Source organism: Schistocerca cancellata, chromosome 9 (genome assembly GCF_023864275.1).
Source record: "Schistocerca cancellata isolate TAMUIC-IGC-003103 chromosome 9, iqSchCanc2.1, whole genome shotgun sequence".
NCBI lineage: Eukaryota > Metazoa > Arthropoda > Insecta > Orthoptera > Acrididae > Schistocerca > Schistocerca cancellata.
In genome coordinates, this window is record NC_064634.1 from 378,651,895 (window position 1) to 378,670,555 (window position 18,661).

The 18,661-nt window shown below is 40.2% G+C and overlaps 1 protein-coding gene across 1 annotated transcript in view; it reads right to left on the reverse strand.

The window, feature by feature from the left end:
* Positions 1-931: 931 nt before the first annotated feature.
* Positions 932-18,661, reverse strand: part of LOC126100536 (protein downstream neighbor of son homolog) — an 80,488-nt gene continuing 62,758 nt past the window's right edge. Inside the window, exons 8-10 of the mRNA XM_049911153.1 lie at positions 11,275-11,478; positions 6,730-6,940; positions 932-4,268 (exon numbers count right to left, since the gene is read on the reverse strand). Coding sequence (XP_049767110.1) covers positions 4,051-4,268; positions 6,730-6,940; positions 11,275-11,478 — 633 coding nt within the window. The 3' untranslated portion in view covers positions 932-4,050. The remainder of the gene's footprint in view (positions 4,269-6,729; positions 6,941-11,274; positions 11,479-18,661) is intronic.

Sequence of the window (18,661 nt, forward strand, 5' to 3'; positions counted from 1 at the left end):
GGCAATTAAGTTCTTTTCCTCTCAAATAACTAACACGTATATTGTATGACACAGACCAGTTATACTACTGCTTTGCACTATTCAAAGGAAGGGGAAGAAAGGCAAACATCAGCATAAATGTTTTGTATGATTGAAAATGAACATAAATATAACTCAGAAAAATCACTGCTCATCCTTCTATATTCCAATTTAAAGTAAAAACATGAAAATACATATTATAACAATTAATACAAACTGTTGGTTCACTGAGATCCATTAGCATCTAGTTTATTAATGAATATTAAGTGGTACCACTAAAACATGGTAATTATTCAGGAGCAAAGCTGAAATTAAGCTTTTGAAGCTTACATTGGTTGGATAAAAATTGTTAGATATACTTCTGTCGAATCTCTCTGAAAGAGAGCAGATGAATAGTTGATATCAAATAACGCATAATGAGGACACCAAATTACACAACAAAGACGTGTTTGAAAATGTCCAAGGACAGAAAGTGTATGAAGTGACCTCATATGTAATTGCTGCTTCCTTCCTTTGCTTCTGCTGGGGCAAGACTAAAACCCTCTCAGAAACAGCCATCCAGCAATTAGTCTGAAGTGATTTATTAAAACATAAATCAAAATGCTTGTCTTGCAGTTAAATTTCTTACAATTAGAAGCCTAGGATTAATGATGTGCTGCAGGGTGTTCAACAAGGAGTCCATTCCTTTTCATGCACAGTATTACAATGACCAACCCAGCTGTGTTCTTCAGATATTGTGTGTCCAAGAGTCATGAAAGTTTCTTTAGCATTGTTAAACTATGCAATGTACTAACTGTAATAAGAAACATATTGTGGTGAATATCCAACCAATAAGGTACGAATCCTTCCAATGTCATAGTTATTCTCGGTATATGGCAAATAAATCACTCAGCGCTGGAATGTTCTCCTGGCCTGAGCTTTGTATAATCATGCTCTTGATTTTCAGTATGCTATTAAAGGAAGTATATCAAACTGAATAATAATTTCACAGTGTTTTTTTCAATAAACAAACGACACTAGCATCCCAGAATATTATTTAAAGTAGAGATGCTATCGACACAGCCAACTGTAAACCCCATAATCAGAACTTTTGCAGCTCCGGTTGTTTCCAGTGTACTGCAATATCTGTTGCAAGGGACATCATCAACAACAGCACTGCAAAGAAAATAACAGAGGAAGTCCTACATGCTGATTCACAAAGTTAATAAGAGGAAGGTTTATCATCTCCTCTACAATCTCGGCTGCAGAGGAAAGATCAGCTTTACTGTACAGCTCCTATTTCACCTTCTACAGGCACATGGCTGTCCTGAAAAAGATATATAGAGGGGATTTTGCTACTTGCAGTGCCTAAAGAAGACAGATGAGTCAGCCATCAAACTACTGTGCATAAAATGGAATTAACAGCTCAGCTGAATACCCAAAAGAACATCACTAATCAATGACACCATGAAACCCTGAGACAATCACAAAATCCTAGAACCTTCAACTCTGTGCTACCTTGGTAGTTTGGAGCCGTGTACTGATAGATAATGCACAAGAGTACATGCAAAATAAATATGGCCATATTACAAATGGGGACATAAACAGCTCGTCTGTGAGATGGAATACCACTTTGTTGACAGTGTATGGCTGCAACCCTGCTTCAAACTTAATCAGTTACCCCTGCACTTTCTCAAAATACACAAATATTATGAAACATAAAGTGATTGTACATACTGCCTATGCCTGATGTTCTGATTAACATAAATCTTAATCCTGGATGAGAGACAAGGAGCAAAATGATACAATGTTATATTTTACTGTTCTTTGAATAGAGGCACAAAGAGCATCACATGCTCAATGAAATCTTTCATATGAACATTTTGTCAGATATTAGGTGTGACTGGAAAGTTTTAAGAATGGATCTGCTACTGCTTACTGGTTTGGCGGGCAGGAACACAGAGGGTGGAAAGTGAGTCATTGCCTTGTCCTTGAATGCTCTCTGACACGAAACTTGTTTCCTTTACTCAGTTTGTTGTGGCAGCTGATTGAGAGTGGATCTGTTAGGGCTTGTTGCCGGATTCTGTCTGCATGAAAATGGATGTAAAAACGGAGCAACTAGTTTGTATGAAATTTAGTTTTAAAACCGGGAAATCAGCTTCTGAGACTTATGAACTATTAAAAACAGCTTTTGGAGATAATTGTATGAGCCAATCAAATGTTTTTGTCTGGTTCAACAGATTTAAAGTGGCCGCGAATCATTTGAAGATGAACCACAGTCCGGCCGTCCTTCCACCTCAAAAGCGAATGAAAATGTTGTGAAAGTTCGTGACTTAGTGTGCTCTGATCATAGATTACAATTAGGGAGATGGCTGATGAACTTAATTTAAATTTCTATGCAGTTCAGTCAATTTTAACTAAAGATCTGACCATGCGTCGAATGTCCGCAAAATTCATTCCAAGAGTGTTGTCAAGTGACCAGAGACAATACCGACTTGAAGTGTTCCAAGAACTGATTAATCGGACTAAAAATGACCCAGATTTGTTAAATAGGGCAATAACAGGTGACGAATCTTGGGTATATGGATATGATCCTGAAACCAAAATGCAGTCTTCGCAGTGGAAGACTCCAGGTGCACCACAACCGAAAAAAGCACGGCAAAGTCACTCGAAGGTGAAGACAATGTTGGTGATTTTTTTTCGATTCTACTGGTATTGTGTATCACGAATTTATTCCTGGAGGACAGACAATTAACAAGGAATACTACAAATGTGTTCTTGAGTATTTGCGTGAAAAGGTGCGAAAGAAAAGGCCTGCATTGTGGAAAGACAGGAGTTGGGTGCTACGCCATGACAAGGTTCCAGCTCATCGTGACTTCTCCATCATTGAACTTTTGACGAAATTCAAAATTCCTGTTTTTCCACAATCGCCATATTCCCCTGATTTGGCCCCTGCCAACTTCTACCTGTTTCCTAAACTGAAATTTCCACTTAAAAGGAAAGCGATTTGACTCAATTGAAGACATCCAGGCAAATGCGGAGAGCATCCTTAACACACTTCAGGAAAAAAGGAGATGGATCACAGTACCACCATTTTATAATTACACGGCCATTCTTAAAACTTTCCAATTTCACCTCATATTACCGAAATGGGATAGGAGGGTGCAGCAGGTTCTGCAAAGATCCAGTAGCATCTTATTTCAGATAGGTCAAATTATATGGCTAATTGATACACTGAAACAATTTGATTACCTCAACATTTTCAATGGCAAATTTTGCTCTCTGTAGTAAATATTTCTAGTGGACACTAAATGAATGTCCTCTCTTTGTAAGACACAATGTGTTTATACCTTGTTGACCATTTAACAATTCACTCACTCTGCTCATTTCATAATTTTTCATATATTCCATATGGAGTTAATTGAAACACTAGCTCATGATGTGTAAATCATGATGAGTAGATCACAATGGAATGACACAGACATCAGTGTTGTTTTCACAATCTCTCTGGAGTCTATGATACAGGATTTATGTCTGTTCGAAAACTAGACAAAGTGTGGCATGGTGTAAGTGTCTGCTAGGGACCAGTAAAATTTTGTATAATGAGCTTGTAATAGCTCTAGTCATACCACACATTTGGTTTCAGCTGTGCTTATGTCAATTCAATAACATCACCATATGTTTTATACTTCTTAATCATGAATATCATACTAAAAATACAAACAATCACAATCTAACAGTCTTTCAAGAGGTATCCTCATTATTAATGATCAGAATTCCTAAAATGTACCTCAGTACATTCTTACCAAATCTGAATTTCACACACCATTAAAAAAAGAAGACACTTCATTTACTTAGTAACAGCAACAGCAAAGTGCTGCATCATTTACTCTAAATTAAAATAATTGTTTGTTGTAAATTAAAATAAGGATTGAAAGCTTTATCCAAGAGCAGTATAACTCCTTACTCTTTTAATATTTGTCTTCACTGTGAGACAAGCTCTGTGACTGCTGCCTGATGCAGGCAAAACAACCTTGGGTGAACTGCCAACACCTATGACCAAGTATATGTTCCATCACTGCAGTACTTTAAGCCATCCAGTAACTCGACACTTTCTGGATCAGCACAACAAAAGTTCTGCAGCACTGATGGTTGCAGACCACAGTCACTTAGGTTCTCCTGACCAAAAGCACTAGGTGCTTTTGTTGGTGTAACAGGGCAAGTCGATATCGCACTCTTACTGGGTGAAGCTTCCGATGAGGTATTTATTCCTGCAACAGTTAAAACTGTGTTGAAGTGCAATACTCATATACTATTTCAAATTATTTGAGGCCAATGAAACTTCATGAGCTCTGTGGATTAAGTAGTAACAAATACTGAAAATGTATTTACTATTTCTTCATCTTAACACAGTAAAAGTGATTAATCATTATTGCATATCAAGAAATAAACTATGTTTAAAAATCAAAGGGAGATTATTAATCACTCTCCAGACATTGAACCCCAAATGTTATATCACTGACTAAATGATTACCTGCTCACACAGCTAATGAATTCGCAAACATTATGGCCAATGACACTTTTGACTTGAAAATTACGAGAACAATAGTTGCACTGTACATTGAGAATTTCTACTTCTATCTAAACATCAGTTTTACCTTGAGTAACATGGCTAATAGGTGACATAGCAAGAATTAACATTGTTGGTCATTCTGTGCATGTGACACCCAAGTAACAGTTTACGATTCCTCACACAGGTTTTTCGCTGATAACCACGCTGTTGAGCGCCCCACAAACCAAACATCACACAGGTTAAACACCGCAACAGGTAAAGTCAGCTGCTGAGATGGTAGTTCTCATAACAATTTCAAAATTTCTGGCACTTTGGTTTTCTGGGAACTAGGCCATTGTCAAGACTTATTTTTGTGCTTGCATTTCAGCTCCTACTGCAAGAGCGACCCTCTGAGGTACCACAATTGTAGGTAGCCTAGTCGATTTCCAATGTAAGCTGCTTCAGTAATTGAATTAATGTGCATTCTACTTGCTCAGCTACCTGAAACTGCCAAACTTTTTATTTGTAGATGCGTAACAGTCAAACCATGACATTACCCGAATACTGCCAAAGATAAAAGAGGGGTGAGAATGCATGATTTACTGAAGCTTCTCTGGTAGAAAATTAGGTGGTGTGTGCTGCTTTTAGTACCAAGACCCCAACTTGTTTAATTTCTGTCTGCTTTCTTTTCTGTTAATGTATCTATGAAAATAATCAATGTTTGATGATATAATTTGGTTAGCTAAAAAAATCTGCCCACCAAGTGGAAACACGAGAAAAGATGATGTTATTTCTCCTTATGTAACCCCTTGCCAGTCTTTGTTAACACCTATCTTGTTCAAACTGTCTTCAGTTTTTATCCTTTACTTTTGGGTTTCTGAGTTTCTACAAGCAGTCAATACATATATGATTGGATGATGATGATTAATGATTGGACTCTGATAAAACTTAAGTGCTAGAGAATTAAATCTGATTGTCCCTTGGTCCCAACATGTGATCTGCTAGTGCCAGTTTACCTGTGTTGCTTTTCTTAGTACTCCGTGTGTACACTTGATTGCATGTGAAATAGGTTTTACATGCTCTTAATCTGACAAGTGGCGATACATACACTTTGCTGCATTCAAATATTTACACCTCTCCCTTGTTGATTTACAGTCTCTGTCAATAACACATCATATTATCTCAAGGAAAAGTTTTCCCACTCATTCATAAAAAAAAAAAATCACAGATCACATCAGCATAGTGCTAAGAAGACACAATAATGACACTGTATTTAAACCAACAAGACAAGTGTGTGAATATCTAAATACTGCAACGAACTTTGTGACATGCCACGGCAGTAATATACAAATTCCCTAGCACATGCGGTGAAGGGTACATAGGGAACTAGTAAAAGAAATGTTAATATTTGGCTCAAGGAACACCAGAATAGCTGACTGGACATTGCAAATAAACTGGCAGTGGTGCATCACACACTGGGACCAGAGACCAACAAATTCAGTTTTCTGATACTAAAAAAGTCCAATCACAAATGCACGCCTTAGGCCATGGCCTAGTTCCCAGAATAGCAATGTCACAATGTATCTAAACACCAACAGGGAAAGTCTACATTTATATGATTTATGGCATTTTTGGAAACATGTTCTTACCCAGTATCTCATGCCATAAACACATCCACTTCATCAAGGCCAACTCAAGAACTATGTGAACAAAGAGTCTGTTGATGACCATCTGTCATTTCTCCATGTGAAATGCATGAGGCTGTGATAAAGGACGGGGTCTTCAATCATTTCTCTGTCACAGCCATGCCATTTTCACACACTATGCACCGGCAACAATGACAACATCTCAATAATCCAAAATTTAGCTTGGACCAGCAAATGTATTCTACAACCAGGGGTAAAATACGAAGCTACTAGAATGACATGCAGTGTCAAGCCTGTATGGCAAGAAGCAGTGACATTATACTGCTGTACCCATTAGTTTAGGTTTTAAATCACCTTCACTGATCACAAATTCGAGAACAAAATGTCTGCTCTATATCTGAGGGTGGTAGCGTCAATAACCCTGCAATGTTAATATCAACACATTGTATCACAAATGGGGAAAACGAGCGCGCGCGCACACACACACACACACACACACACACACACACACACACCTGAGGAATAAATTGTTACCTTGCTCCAGTACACTTTCTCCAGGCTGCTCAGTTTTGGCTGCCATTGTAAATGCTCTCGTCTGTTCAATATGGGCAAATGTGACAGAAAATTCTTCATGCGTGTGCTGAAGAAGGCTACATAGGTCATGCAATACATGGGGAAGTATTGGACCCCTAAGTTCCACTGAATGATATGTGCTTCCTTCCAGTTTCACTACACTCTGACGAACCTGTAACGTAGAAAACATTTGCCAACTTAATGATGGCAAATTTTGGATGCGGCCTCACATGAAGCCACTCAAAAGTCCTTATTGTACAGTTTCATGGCAACCAGAAACAATGAATATTCACGTATTTGCAATAAATCTATGAATAAAACATAATAAATATGCAAAACACTGTAAATGAAAATCAAGTCCAATCTCACAAAAGATGTAAATAATTAACATGTTTCACCGGCATCATACGGTACTGTTAGTAGTACTTTGGGGCATCACATAGTTCACATTGATCTGTGTCCTGAATGAATATTTATTTGGTTCACTTACCCAATATGTTAATATTTTCTAATGTATTTTTACCTTATAACATTTTCCCTCATTCATAAAGTCTTCACTTCTTAAATGATTTAATTTGATTACAACTTATCACAAACAGCACATCTGACTTCCACAGGAATGCAAAAAATGCCAAATGCTCACTAGTGACTATAAAAAACAACTGTGAAGCCAACTTCAAAGGTTATAAATTACCTCCTCAATTTCAAGAGACATATTTAAAATATGCTGTGAGTGTAAAGAAGTGCTACTTCCCGTAATGATACAGCACTAATATTAAACATTACCTACTCAATGTACGCAAGTTTCTTCATCAGTAGAAACCACAGAAGGAGCAGTTGACCACCAGCTTAAAGACTTAAAGACTACCAGCCACCAGGCCATCTACACACTAACCTCGAAGTGTGCATTGGTAACACCCACCATGAATAGTCATGGGAAGTTATGATGGCAGAAAAGCTGATTTGCATGGCAGATGGCATAGCAAGATTTTTGTTTTTATCATGGGAAAATTTTAAATATTTAATGTAGCCACTACCTTAACATACTGGGAGTTATAACGCAGTTAAAATGAATTTTTGGAAAAAAACAATTTGTTTACAGGAGCGCACGCACGCACGCGCACACACACACACACACACACACACACACACACACACACACACACACACACGCGTAATGAATAGTTTAACAAGATGAATTTTCATCATCTGCTTTTTCCATGTAGTGAGGCATCTGTTATACATGAAGGAATCAAAACATTACAACCACTACTTAATGCAAGAGCACTTCAAAAAGTAAGTTGCACATTATTATGGCAGGACAAGTAACTTTTACTGAATGCTGCACTACACTTTGAAGGGACACAGACACATTACACTACTTTTCAACAAAGTCATCAAGTCTCTGTAAACAATGGATAATTCTACCAATCATTCAGTTCCTCAATAATAGGAATCTGTTCCTTGTTCATGGAGCCATAGGTGAACCACTGTGTGAATGTACTCATCCTTAGGAAATCTTTTTATCGCCATATATTCTTTCAGCCTGCCAAAAATTTCACGGTGCAAGAACTGGGCTTCCCGATCAGCATTACCCACATCCGAGTGCCATTGGCCAAACTGTTGGCACCATTTCACTATGGCTGGACACGACATTGCAGTCGTTACATATACCGCCAAATTTCATGGTGAATCTGCAAGCAATTTAGAAATTTTACTCCAAAGAACTGTACTTCAACTTTGGAGTAGGTTCCCAGTTGCTGTGCCACATCAATTGCACACAGTGATGCACCTGCTATCCACAACGCAGAACTGGCTGCAGGAAACCTGAAACATGTACTCTCTTCTGACAATGTGCCACTCTCATTGTACAATGTATGTGGCCCCCAAATGTCTGCGCACTGGTCATGTAATTCTTGTAAATTAAGAGCCAGTAGTCTGTGGGTGCACAGCTGGCATATGCAAACATCCCAGGTGTGTTCCATGAGTTTCATGTCAGGCAAATTGGTGACCAAGAATTCATTATCATACTCCTCAAACCACTATAGCACCATCCTGATCTTGTGACTTCCTGCTGGAATATGCCATCACTATTAGAGAAAATATTAAGCATGGGATCAAATAAGGAACGCAGAAAGTCCACAATAATGTCCACATAATCTACAAATGTCATATCTTTATCACCACAAATCCCATGGAAGCCTACATGAAAGACCTCGGTAAAATAATCCGGGCCCTCAATGGTCAGCATCCAATTGTGATGGATGTTTCGAGCAGCCGTCAGCCTGGATGATGATGTTTCCAGACGCAGTAACAAGAAATGTGATACATCCAACAACTGACACATTTCCACTGATATACAGTCATAATAACAGTCTCATGTCCAATACAATTGTAGCTGACAGTGTTGCTGGGTCAACATGAAAACCCACAGAGGTTGTCTATCGCAGGGACCCATGTTGAATAATATTTGCCAAATATTGTGCTCTGAAACACCACCACTGTAGTCTAAGATCAAATCTGCCACTGATCCCCATCTATCATTATTTACATAGCAGGCAAGTCTCCGAATTCCACATTCTGTGATATCTGAACATCCCACATCCTGTCATCTACTCTTTGTTTTGCTGTCCTTCAACCACATTCCATAAATGCTTATGACAACAGCACACAAACGGCTGACCATATTCACTGTTTCCTAGATGCTCTTCCCCAGATACTTGGCCATAACAATCTGCCCTTTGTCAAAGATGGTTATGTCAGGGGATTCCCCATTTGTTTCTGCTTCTCTTATATACTTTCCTTACTGAGGTATGTGCTCTCAAAGCCACCAGGCAGCATTCACTCTTACTGTGTTTATGTTTTGGTTCAGTGTATATAAACAGAAAACAATTGAAAATGAAATTATCAGCTTCCAAACTAACATAAATTTTTAGCTACACTACAGTGCCACATGTCACCTCAATCAGCATTTCACCTATGCATTAGTTGGCTTCACCAATGAACAACCAAATCATCACCTACCAACCTAACCCAGACCTCAGGCTACACTACAGATCTACCTGACACCACAATGTAGATTTTACCTTTGAGAAGAAATCATTAACAATATTTCAACATAGATGGTGCAGATGTGCAGTATATAACAAAAGAAAAGGCTGTAAGCAGCGAAAGCTGAGGATCGAAGGTAGGGCCAGACAGCAAGAGTAATTCTTATCACTTTGATACCACAATGAAGATTTGTATTTCAGAAGACATTGTGGCAAAACAGGACTTTGAAGGATAACCCATCCACAAAATGTGATAGCGGCATAAAGATGTATCTACAGTGCAGTCGCTGTAATAAGATCCCCAACAGCTAGCAGTGCTGTTGCCAGCTAACAATCTCAGCACACAGCACAGCTGACACTGAGTCCGTGCCATCCCTGCACCCTTATGCTCTTTTTGTTCTCATAGCATTCAGTCTTGACTGCATATCCTTGTTGTCTGCCACTAGCGAAGTGACCTTTTTTGCTGATGTCAGTTCTGATAACGTCTGTGCAAAATGATGGCATCTCATATGGGATGCCACAGGGGAGTATTTTCTGAGAATGTGTACAGCAGATATTGTTGTCTGCTGGGTTACTGGTGGTCACAAACAGTCTGAAAAGCTTGTAGGGTTGGTTGTGCTGAGAAGTAATCGTTAACAAATTTGAGACACAGTGCCATTTCTGAGTTAATAAGATTGAAGTTAGCCAATCAGGCCATTGCATCATCTCTTTCGTGTCTATTTTTTTCACTAATTCTGAAAGTTCTGGTATTTGCATATTCTGTTCTGACTTTATATTGTTTTCCCTCAACCAGACCAAAATTTCATCCTTCTTTGTGAGTTCAGTCGATGCCTTACTTAACTGAACAGAACAGCATTATCTATTACAACAACACAACCTGATATTTGGCAGTAAGAAAGTAACATTTCAGCAGTCATTTCTTCTTGTTAATCTACAGATTTTTCTTATTTACTAAAAAAGTAACACAGCGGCAGGCATAAAAGAGTTCATTGCACCAGCAGGAAGAAGAATAAGTTGCCTGTCCTCTGTAAGCACACCCATTGTGGGGCGGAGGGGGGAGGGGGAGGGGGAGAAAGAGGGGGGAGAAAGAGGGGGGAGAAAGAGGGGGGAGAGGGAGGGAGGGAGAGGGAGGGAGGTAGGTAGGGAGGGAGAGGGAGGGAGGAAGGTAGGGAGGGAGAGGGAGGGAGGAAGGTAGAGAGAGAGAGAATATGTGTGTTTTTGGGGTGGGGGGGAGGTGTGAGTTGGGGGAAACTGCCCAATGCCTCTTCTACACTGTGAGCGTCTGTCTTTACTGCTATCACAATTTATGTTAAGTTCAAGACTTATATTACTATTAACTTCTAAATTCTTTAGCTCTGTCCTTTTCTTTTTTATAATGTTAAACACATGAAGTGTGGCAGTATGACTGGTAGCAACAAAATAAATGCAAACAGTGGTTATATTACCACAGACTGACCTTAATTGGCCGAAGAGTTCCTCCTTGAAATGCAACAGGTGCAATAAGTGTGGGAGGAACACCAGCTAATGGTCCAGATGCTGCTACTGTAGACTTGCAGTTCATAAGGAAATTGAAGAATGCCTGAGCCTCCACACCTTCCACATAAATAAGACTCTCAGGTGTACGATCCACTTCACGCTCCTTGTTATGAACAGTCTTAGTCTGGAAAAACAATAATTACTAAACAAAACACTCTTTGGAAAGAATTAAAAATTTGAGCAGAATATAAGAATAAATAATTTAATTTTTACATGTCAAACTTGCAGGCAGCAGTAGCAGAAAATAATGTTGGGAACACATTATTCAGGGTAGAAACACACTGAAAAATTGTTAATCAGTGAAACAAAGCTATAAGATAAATTGTTAAGCACAAAGCAACAAGAATCGTTCATTGCACTTTATTGGCTCTCCCTCCAATGTGTTATCTACCTCCAGCTAGTCCATCTGCAACTAAGTAAAAGTTATTTTCTTAATTAATATTTAGCTCTTTTCAGACATTACACAGCTTACTGCCATATGACAGCAAAATATGAGATGAAAATAAAATATTAAAATGATGATTACAGATCTTTATCTGAATGTGATTTTCCTTTTTACTGATATCAGATAGGACTCCTGTTCACTGGCCATGACAAGCCCATTGATACCCACCAACTGCCATGTAATCGTCTGCCAATGGCATCATCGGATGCAGTTTGGAGGGGTGTAGAATCACAGCACATTGCTCTCCATGCCATTGTCAGTTTTTGTGACCTGGAGCTGCTACTTCTCAATGAAGGAGCTCCTCAATTGGTCTCACGAGACTGAATCTATCCCATTCCAGTCCTCCAAGGAAAAGTCACTGGCAGTACCAGGAATCAAACAACACAGGTCCTATGCATGGCAGTCACTCAGTCATGGAGGCAGACACTGATGTCAGAACAAGGAACAAATTGCAGTGCCTTCAAAGTAATGAAAAGCAAATCTTGCAGTATTATTTCTACCCCAATCTTTGGAATCAGTGATACAATAATACTTATGACAACCATAATAAAAAATATAATTGCAATGCTTCTTACACACAACTCTATTTGAAGTTACCATGGTTTACCAAAAATATAGACCACACCTCTTGTCACTGCAGGGTGTTCCAGGAGTGATGGTCAATATTCAAGGATGTGACAGAATGATTATTTGAAGCAAGAAAGTCTAGTAAACAAGGGCTCCAAAATGCATACCTTAAGAGCTATGAGCACTACATCTTCAATATTATGAAACAAATCCCTTCTACTGCAAGCTCTTTGCTTTTTTGTGTTTTGAGGGGTGGTTGTACGGAGAAAAACAAGAAACAATGTTCAGTAAATATGGACTCTAAATTGCATGCCTTAAGAGCTTCAAGCACTTTTTCATCTTCATTGCTGTGAAACACATCTTTTCTACTGAGCAAGTATTCATAGCTCTTAAGGTACAAATTTTAGAGCCCATGTGTAACAGATTTTTTTTTTTCATATTTACGTCCTTGCTACCTCCTCCCAAAACATGAAAGCAAAGGGCTTGCGATAGAAGAGAATTTTTTCGCAGTATTGAAGTGAAGAAGTACTCACAGCTCTAGGTATGCATATTAGATCCTCTGTTTACTACACTTTCTTGCTTCAAATGATCATTTCTATCATATACTGACCATTCCTCCTGAGACACACTGTATTTACAGAACTTCCTCACAATATTATGAATTATTTATCTTCTTTATTTATAGTTTTAAAGAACCACTGTAATTTTGGCACACAATTATGCAACATGCTACTACATCCAACGAACAACATTAAAGACAGGGAATAATAACAGTAAAATTATGTGATTCTGTAAGATGTTAATTTCAAATTAATAATGATGAACACGTGATGTCAAATATGAAAAACTTGGCGCACTGTTAGAAATCATCAAAGTATTTGTCCAAAATGGCAACGGAAAACCTATAACTGAACGGTTGTAAATGCTAACAAACACAAGTCCTTATTGAAATAACTATATTTTCCAAATGATATTTCAGCAAGTTACAACAATAACAGCCATACTAAATAATGTTATACATTTAGCCAAAGCCTTCTTCAGAAAAGAAAAAAAAAAGAAGAAGAAAAAAGCACACACACACACACACACACACACACACACACACACACACACACACACACACACATATTCACACAAGCAAGCACACATTACCACCATTCTGGCAAATCAGACTGGAATTCCAAAAAGGAAAGGCTGATTGTTGGGGACTGCACCACGTGAGATTTTAAAATCTGAGAGCTTGAAGATGGAAGACTGGGTAATAAACAAGATACGAGATTACCAATAAAACATCGTGCAACAGTTAACAAGAGGGAAAGCTGAGTGCATTGTATGAGGTAGAGGTAAGGCCAGGGAAAAATAGACACGTCAGAAAATAAAGAGAGATCAGCAGTACCAGTATTAGATGTGATGGAATGGGAAATCTGTTAGGCTACTTGGTAATTAGGCCCAGTGAAGGTTGAGGTAAGAATGGTGGTGTATTGCTGTGAAGAATCTGCATCTGAACAAATGTTTGCCTCAAATACCAAGGCCATATGAGAGGGAATGTTTGACATGGTAAGGATGGCAACTGTCAACATATAATTACTGTTGTTTGCTGGTAGGTTTAATGTGAATAAAAATGTACAGCTCACACGTGGTGAGGATGAGGTCAGCATCAAGGGAAGTGGCACAGGATTCAAAACAGGATCATGTGAAATTTAACTGAGATACTGTATCTAGAGTTTACAAAAATTTTAACAGCTCAGCCTCACAATGAGTCCATATGGCAAAGATGTCACATTCTTAACCACACCATGGGGCTGAAGGCTTACAGATACTCCACACTATTAGCCGGTTGGCTGACAACTCCATGTACAGCATCTGCTATTAAGATCTCATCCCTATGATACAAACTGATCACCAGTCCCTCCTTAAAACATCAGGCTCATCACAAGGACCAACGTCTCAATCCACAGAACTTCTTACTCCACACAAATCATGCAGTTCCACCTTTTGTCTTCTTTCTATGACCCAAAAATCAAATTACCCTGGCCATCCCATAGTTGCTGGCTTCGAAGCACCCAGCAAATGTATATCCGCCTTAGTTAAAATTTGCAACCTATAGTACAAAGATTTCCCTCTTATATTAAAGATACCAATCATTTCCTAGATTATCTGAAATTTGTGCCTGTCACACTCCCATCACAACCTTCGCTTGTCACCACTGATGCCACCTCTCTCTATATCAACATCCCCCATGTCCATGGTCTGTCTCTGCTGAACGTTACCTCGACCAGTGCATACCTGATTCCAAACCTATGTTGTCCTTCCTCTTCGCCTTAATGAACTTGATACTTACCAAAAACTACTTTAACTTTAAGAGGTAGACACACATACAGATCAGGGGCACAGCCATGGGAACCAGGATGGTTCCTTTCTATGGTAACCTTTTCATGGGTCACCTGGAAGTGGCTTTCCTGGAATTCATATGTCTTCAGCTCCAGATTTGATTTAGATACATTTATGACATCTTGTATGGACTCACAGTACAGCTGGCATGTTAAAATTTTTGCAAACTGTAAATACATTCTTCAACTTAAATTTCACATTGTCCTTCATTGAATCCTTTCCTTTATGTTTACCTTATCCTCATCAAGTGTCAGCAACATGTCTGTTCACATTAAACCTACCAACAAACAACAGTACTTACATTTTGATAGTTGCCATCCACTTCATTCAAACGTTCCCTTCCATACAGCCTTGGCATTCTAGGCAAATGTTTTAGTTCGGATGCCAACTATTTACAGTAATACACCAACATTCTCTCCTCAGCCTTCATGGGACATAAGTACCCCACCAGCCTAAGTTCAAAAGCAGATTTTCGGGGGCATCACACCCAGTCTTGGTAATGTTGATCCCTCAAAAAAACAACTTAGGAGTACACCTCTTGTCACTCAGTATTATCCTGTTCTTGAATATATCAGTCAGCTACTTTGGCAAAGCTATGACTTCCTAAAATCATGTCCTGAAATGAGGTCCATTACCATTCTGCCCACCACACCTAGAATAGCTTTCTGACACCCCCACTCCTCCCCCCAAATCTCTGCAATATCCTGGTCAGACCTAGACTGCTTCTGCATCAATTTCCCTACCATATGGCTCCTACCTCTGTGAGTGTCCCACTGTGCCCTATGCATACTCCTACCACCACGTATACCAGTCCTGCAACTGGCAAAACATATACTATCACTGATACAGCCATCTATGAAACGACAGGATGTATACTACTTGTTATGTAAACATTGTTTTGCCTTTTCACTGGTGTGTCTACCAACAAGTTATCAATTAGGGTGAATGGACATAGACAGAGGTGGTTTACCATCAATACACAACATCCTGTTCCAGCTTGTACTCCACAACATAACAACCATGACCTCAGTGACTGTTTCACCACACGTGTCATCTGAATTCTTCCCCCAAGACACCAGTGTCTCTTAACACCATAGGTGGGAACTGCCATTACAGCATGTCCTCACTTCTCACCAGCCACCTGGCCTTAATTTCTTCAGTCTCAGCATTTCTTCTCAGTAACTATTCCTTTCAGTTTTATGTATCTTTTATGTCCTGGCTTATCTATTTTTCGCTGCCCCTCACCTCTACCACATAAAACGCACTCAGCTTTCTGCTCTTATTAACTCTCACACGATGTTATGTCAGTGAGATCTGTCTTGTTTATTTCCCTATCTTCCACCTTCAAGCTCTCAGGTTTTCAAATCACATCTAGTGCAGTCCCCAACAACCAACTGTCCTCATCCCGTCTGGTAAGTTTCCTGTGACCTGGGCTTCTGGGTACAACTTTTCCAAACTCTCCCACTGCCAGAAGAATGAAGCATTCATTCCAAGAGCTTGCATATTTCCTTATCCTTTACATATGTTTTCACCTGCCCCTGCCTAGTTGGTAGATTTTTTATCAATCCATTTACATGAAGTTTCTATCAGGGAATTTGAGTTATAACAGAAGTGTTTAGTGAATCCTCTTTGAAATAAATATAAATCCTGATCAGTAATTAATACATACTCCCATCATTTACTCAATTACTTTATTGTTGTAACAATGTTATGAAAAGGAAAGTTGCCACTCACCATATAGTGGAGATGCTGAGTGTTCCAAATAGAGCTTTCGGCCCATAAGGCCTTCATCAAAAATAGACCCCCCCCCCCCCCCACACACACACACATATTACTGCAGTCTAAGGCTACTGTAGCCATATTGTGAGCAGCAGCACCAGTGCATGATGAGAGTGGAGGACTGGGTGGGGGTACGGAGGAGGCTGGGGCGGGCAATGGAGGGATAGTAGGGTACGGTTTGCGGACAGTGCAGTACAGCTAGGGAGCATGCAGGAACAAGGTGGAGAAGGTAGTGCAGCTTGTGCAGTCGGGAGGTCAGACAGAGGGCAGGGGAGAGAGGGCAGCGGAAAAGGACAGAAGTAAAAAGACTGGGTGCAACGGTGGAATAAAACTACCCATCTCCGGATGCCACCCCTCCTCCCACAATGACTTCCACCTGTTCAGATTCCACCAATCCTTAGCCCTCACCAACATAGTCCTGCAAAACCATATCAACCTAGCCCAAACCTCCTTGCAGTACCTTCACTTCATCTGCAAAATTCTCCTGCTATGCAATCTGAAATTTCTGGAACCCACAACACACACCGAAACTCTTGCCATCCAGGAACTAGAGCAACATGGACAACGCCACCTCAAAAAGCTCTCCACCCTGCTCACTTCCTATTCCCACCTTGTAGTACCACAACAACCTCCATACCTCCTCCACGCCGCCTCAGCTGACAAACCCTGTCTCGCAGACCTACTACATTTACCCCAACCTCCAAACTTGTCATGAATCCTTCCTCCAGAAGCCTTAGCCCCACAGAAATATTAGTCCTTTCCGAAGGCCTCGCCTTTTGCCCCACTCCCAAATTCAATCATGCAGGACTTGTTAAAGATCATCTCACCTCACCTTCTCTCCTTCTGGTCGTTACAGTAGAAATACTTTTTCGCCACCAACCCTACCAATCAGACTCAACCAAAGACCAATGTTGAACTCTGCCTAACTCAGTCCACTCCTCCATCAAACCGTGATCCACCCCCACTGCCCCCAAATCACCCTGTTAACTTTCCAGAATTTCTTAACCTCAAACGTTGCCTCACCATCATTCCCCAAGTCCCTCAACATGCAAACTAACCTTACATCTGCAGAAAGAATTGCAGTCCACTATCTAAAAACTGATCCCGACCTTATAATTTTACCTGCAGACGATTCCACCACTGTTGTTTTGAACCGCAAGCATTACCTGGCAGAAGGACTCTGCCAGCTGTAAGATACATCCATCTACAAACCTTGCCGCAGTGACCCCATTCCAGAAATCCAGAAGGATCTCCAGTCACTTCTCGATTTCTCACACCCATCCCAGAACCTCACACTGGAGTCCATCTCTCTGCTCACCCCTACCACTCCCCACACTCCTACCTTCTACATGACTCCTAAAATCCATAAACCCAACCACCCAGTATGCCCCATTGTGGCCAGTTACTGTGCCCTCACTAAGAGAATTTCTTCTCTCGTTCCTCCACCGACTCTCCACAGTTCCTGTCCCTTTACCACCTGGTGCCCTGCTTGTCACTATTGATGTCACCTCCATTTCTCGAATGTCCATGGCCTTATCACTATTGAACACTACCTTTCCCAACACTCCACGGATTCCAAACCAACAACCTCCTTTCTAGTCGCCATGACCAACTATATCCAAATTCACAATTACTTCTCCTTTGAAGGCATTTCCTACAAACAAATCCAAGGTACAGCTATGGGCACCCGCATGGCACCATCCTATGCCAACCTATTCATGGGCCATCTAGAGGAATCCTTCATATACACCCAGAATCCCAAACCCCTCACCTGGTTCAAATTCATTGATGACATCATTGCGATCTGGAACACGGGTGAGGACACACAATCCACATTCCTCCAGAACCTCAACAACTTCTCCCCAATTTGCTTCACCTGGTCCTACTCAACCCAACAAGCCACCTTCCTGGATGTTGACCTCTGCCTCAAAGATGGCTATATCAGTACCTCTGCCCATATCAAACCTACTAACCACCAGAAATACCTCCGCTTCGACAGCTGCAACCCATTCCATACCAAGAAATCCCTTCCGTACAGATTAGCCACCCACGGTTGCCACATCTGCAGTGACGAGTGGTCTCTCTGAAATATACCGAGGGTCTCACTGAAGCCTTCACAGATCAT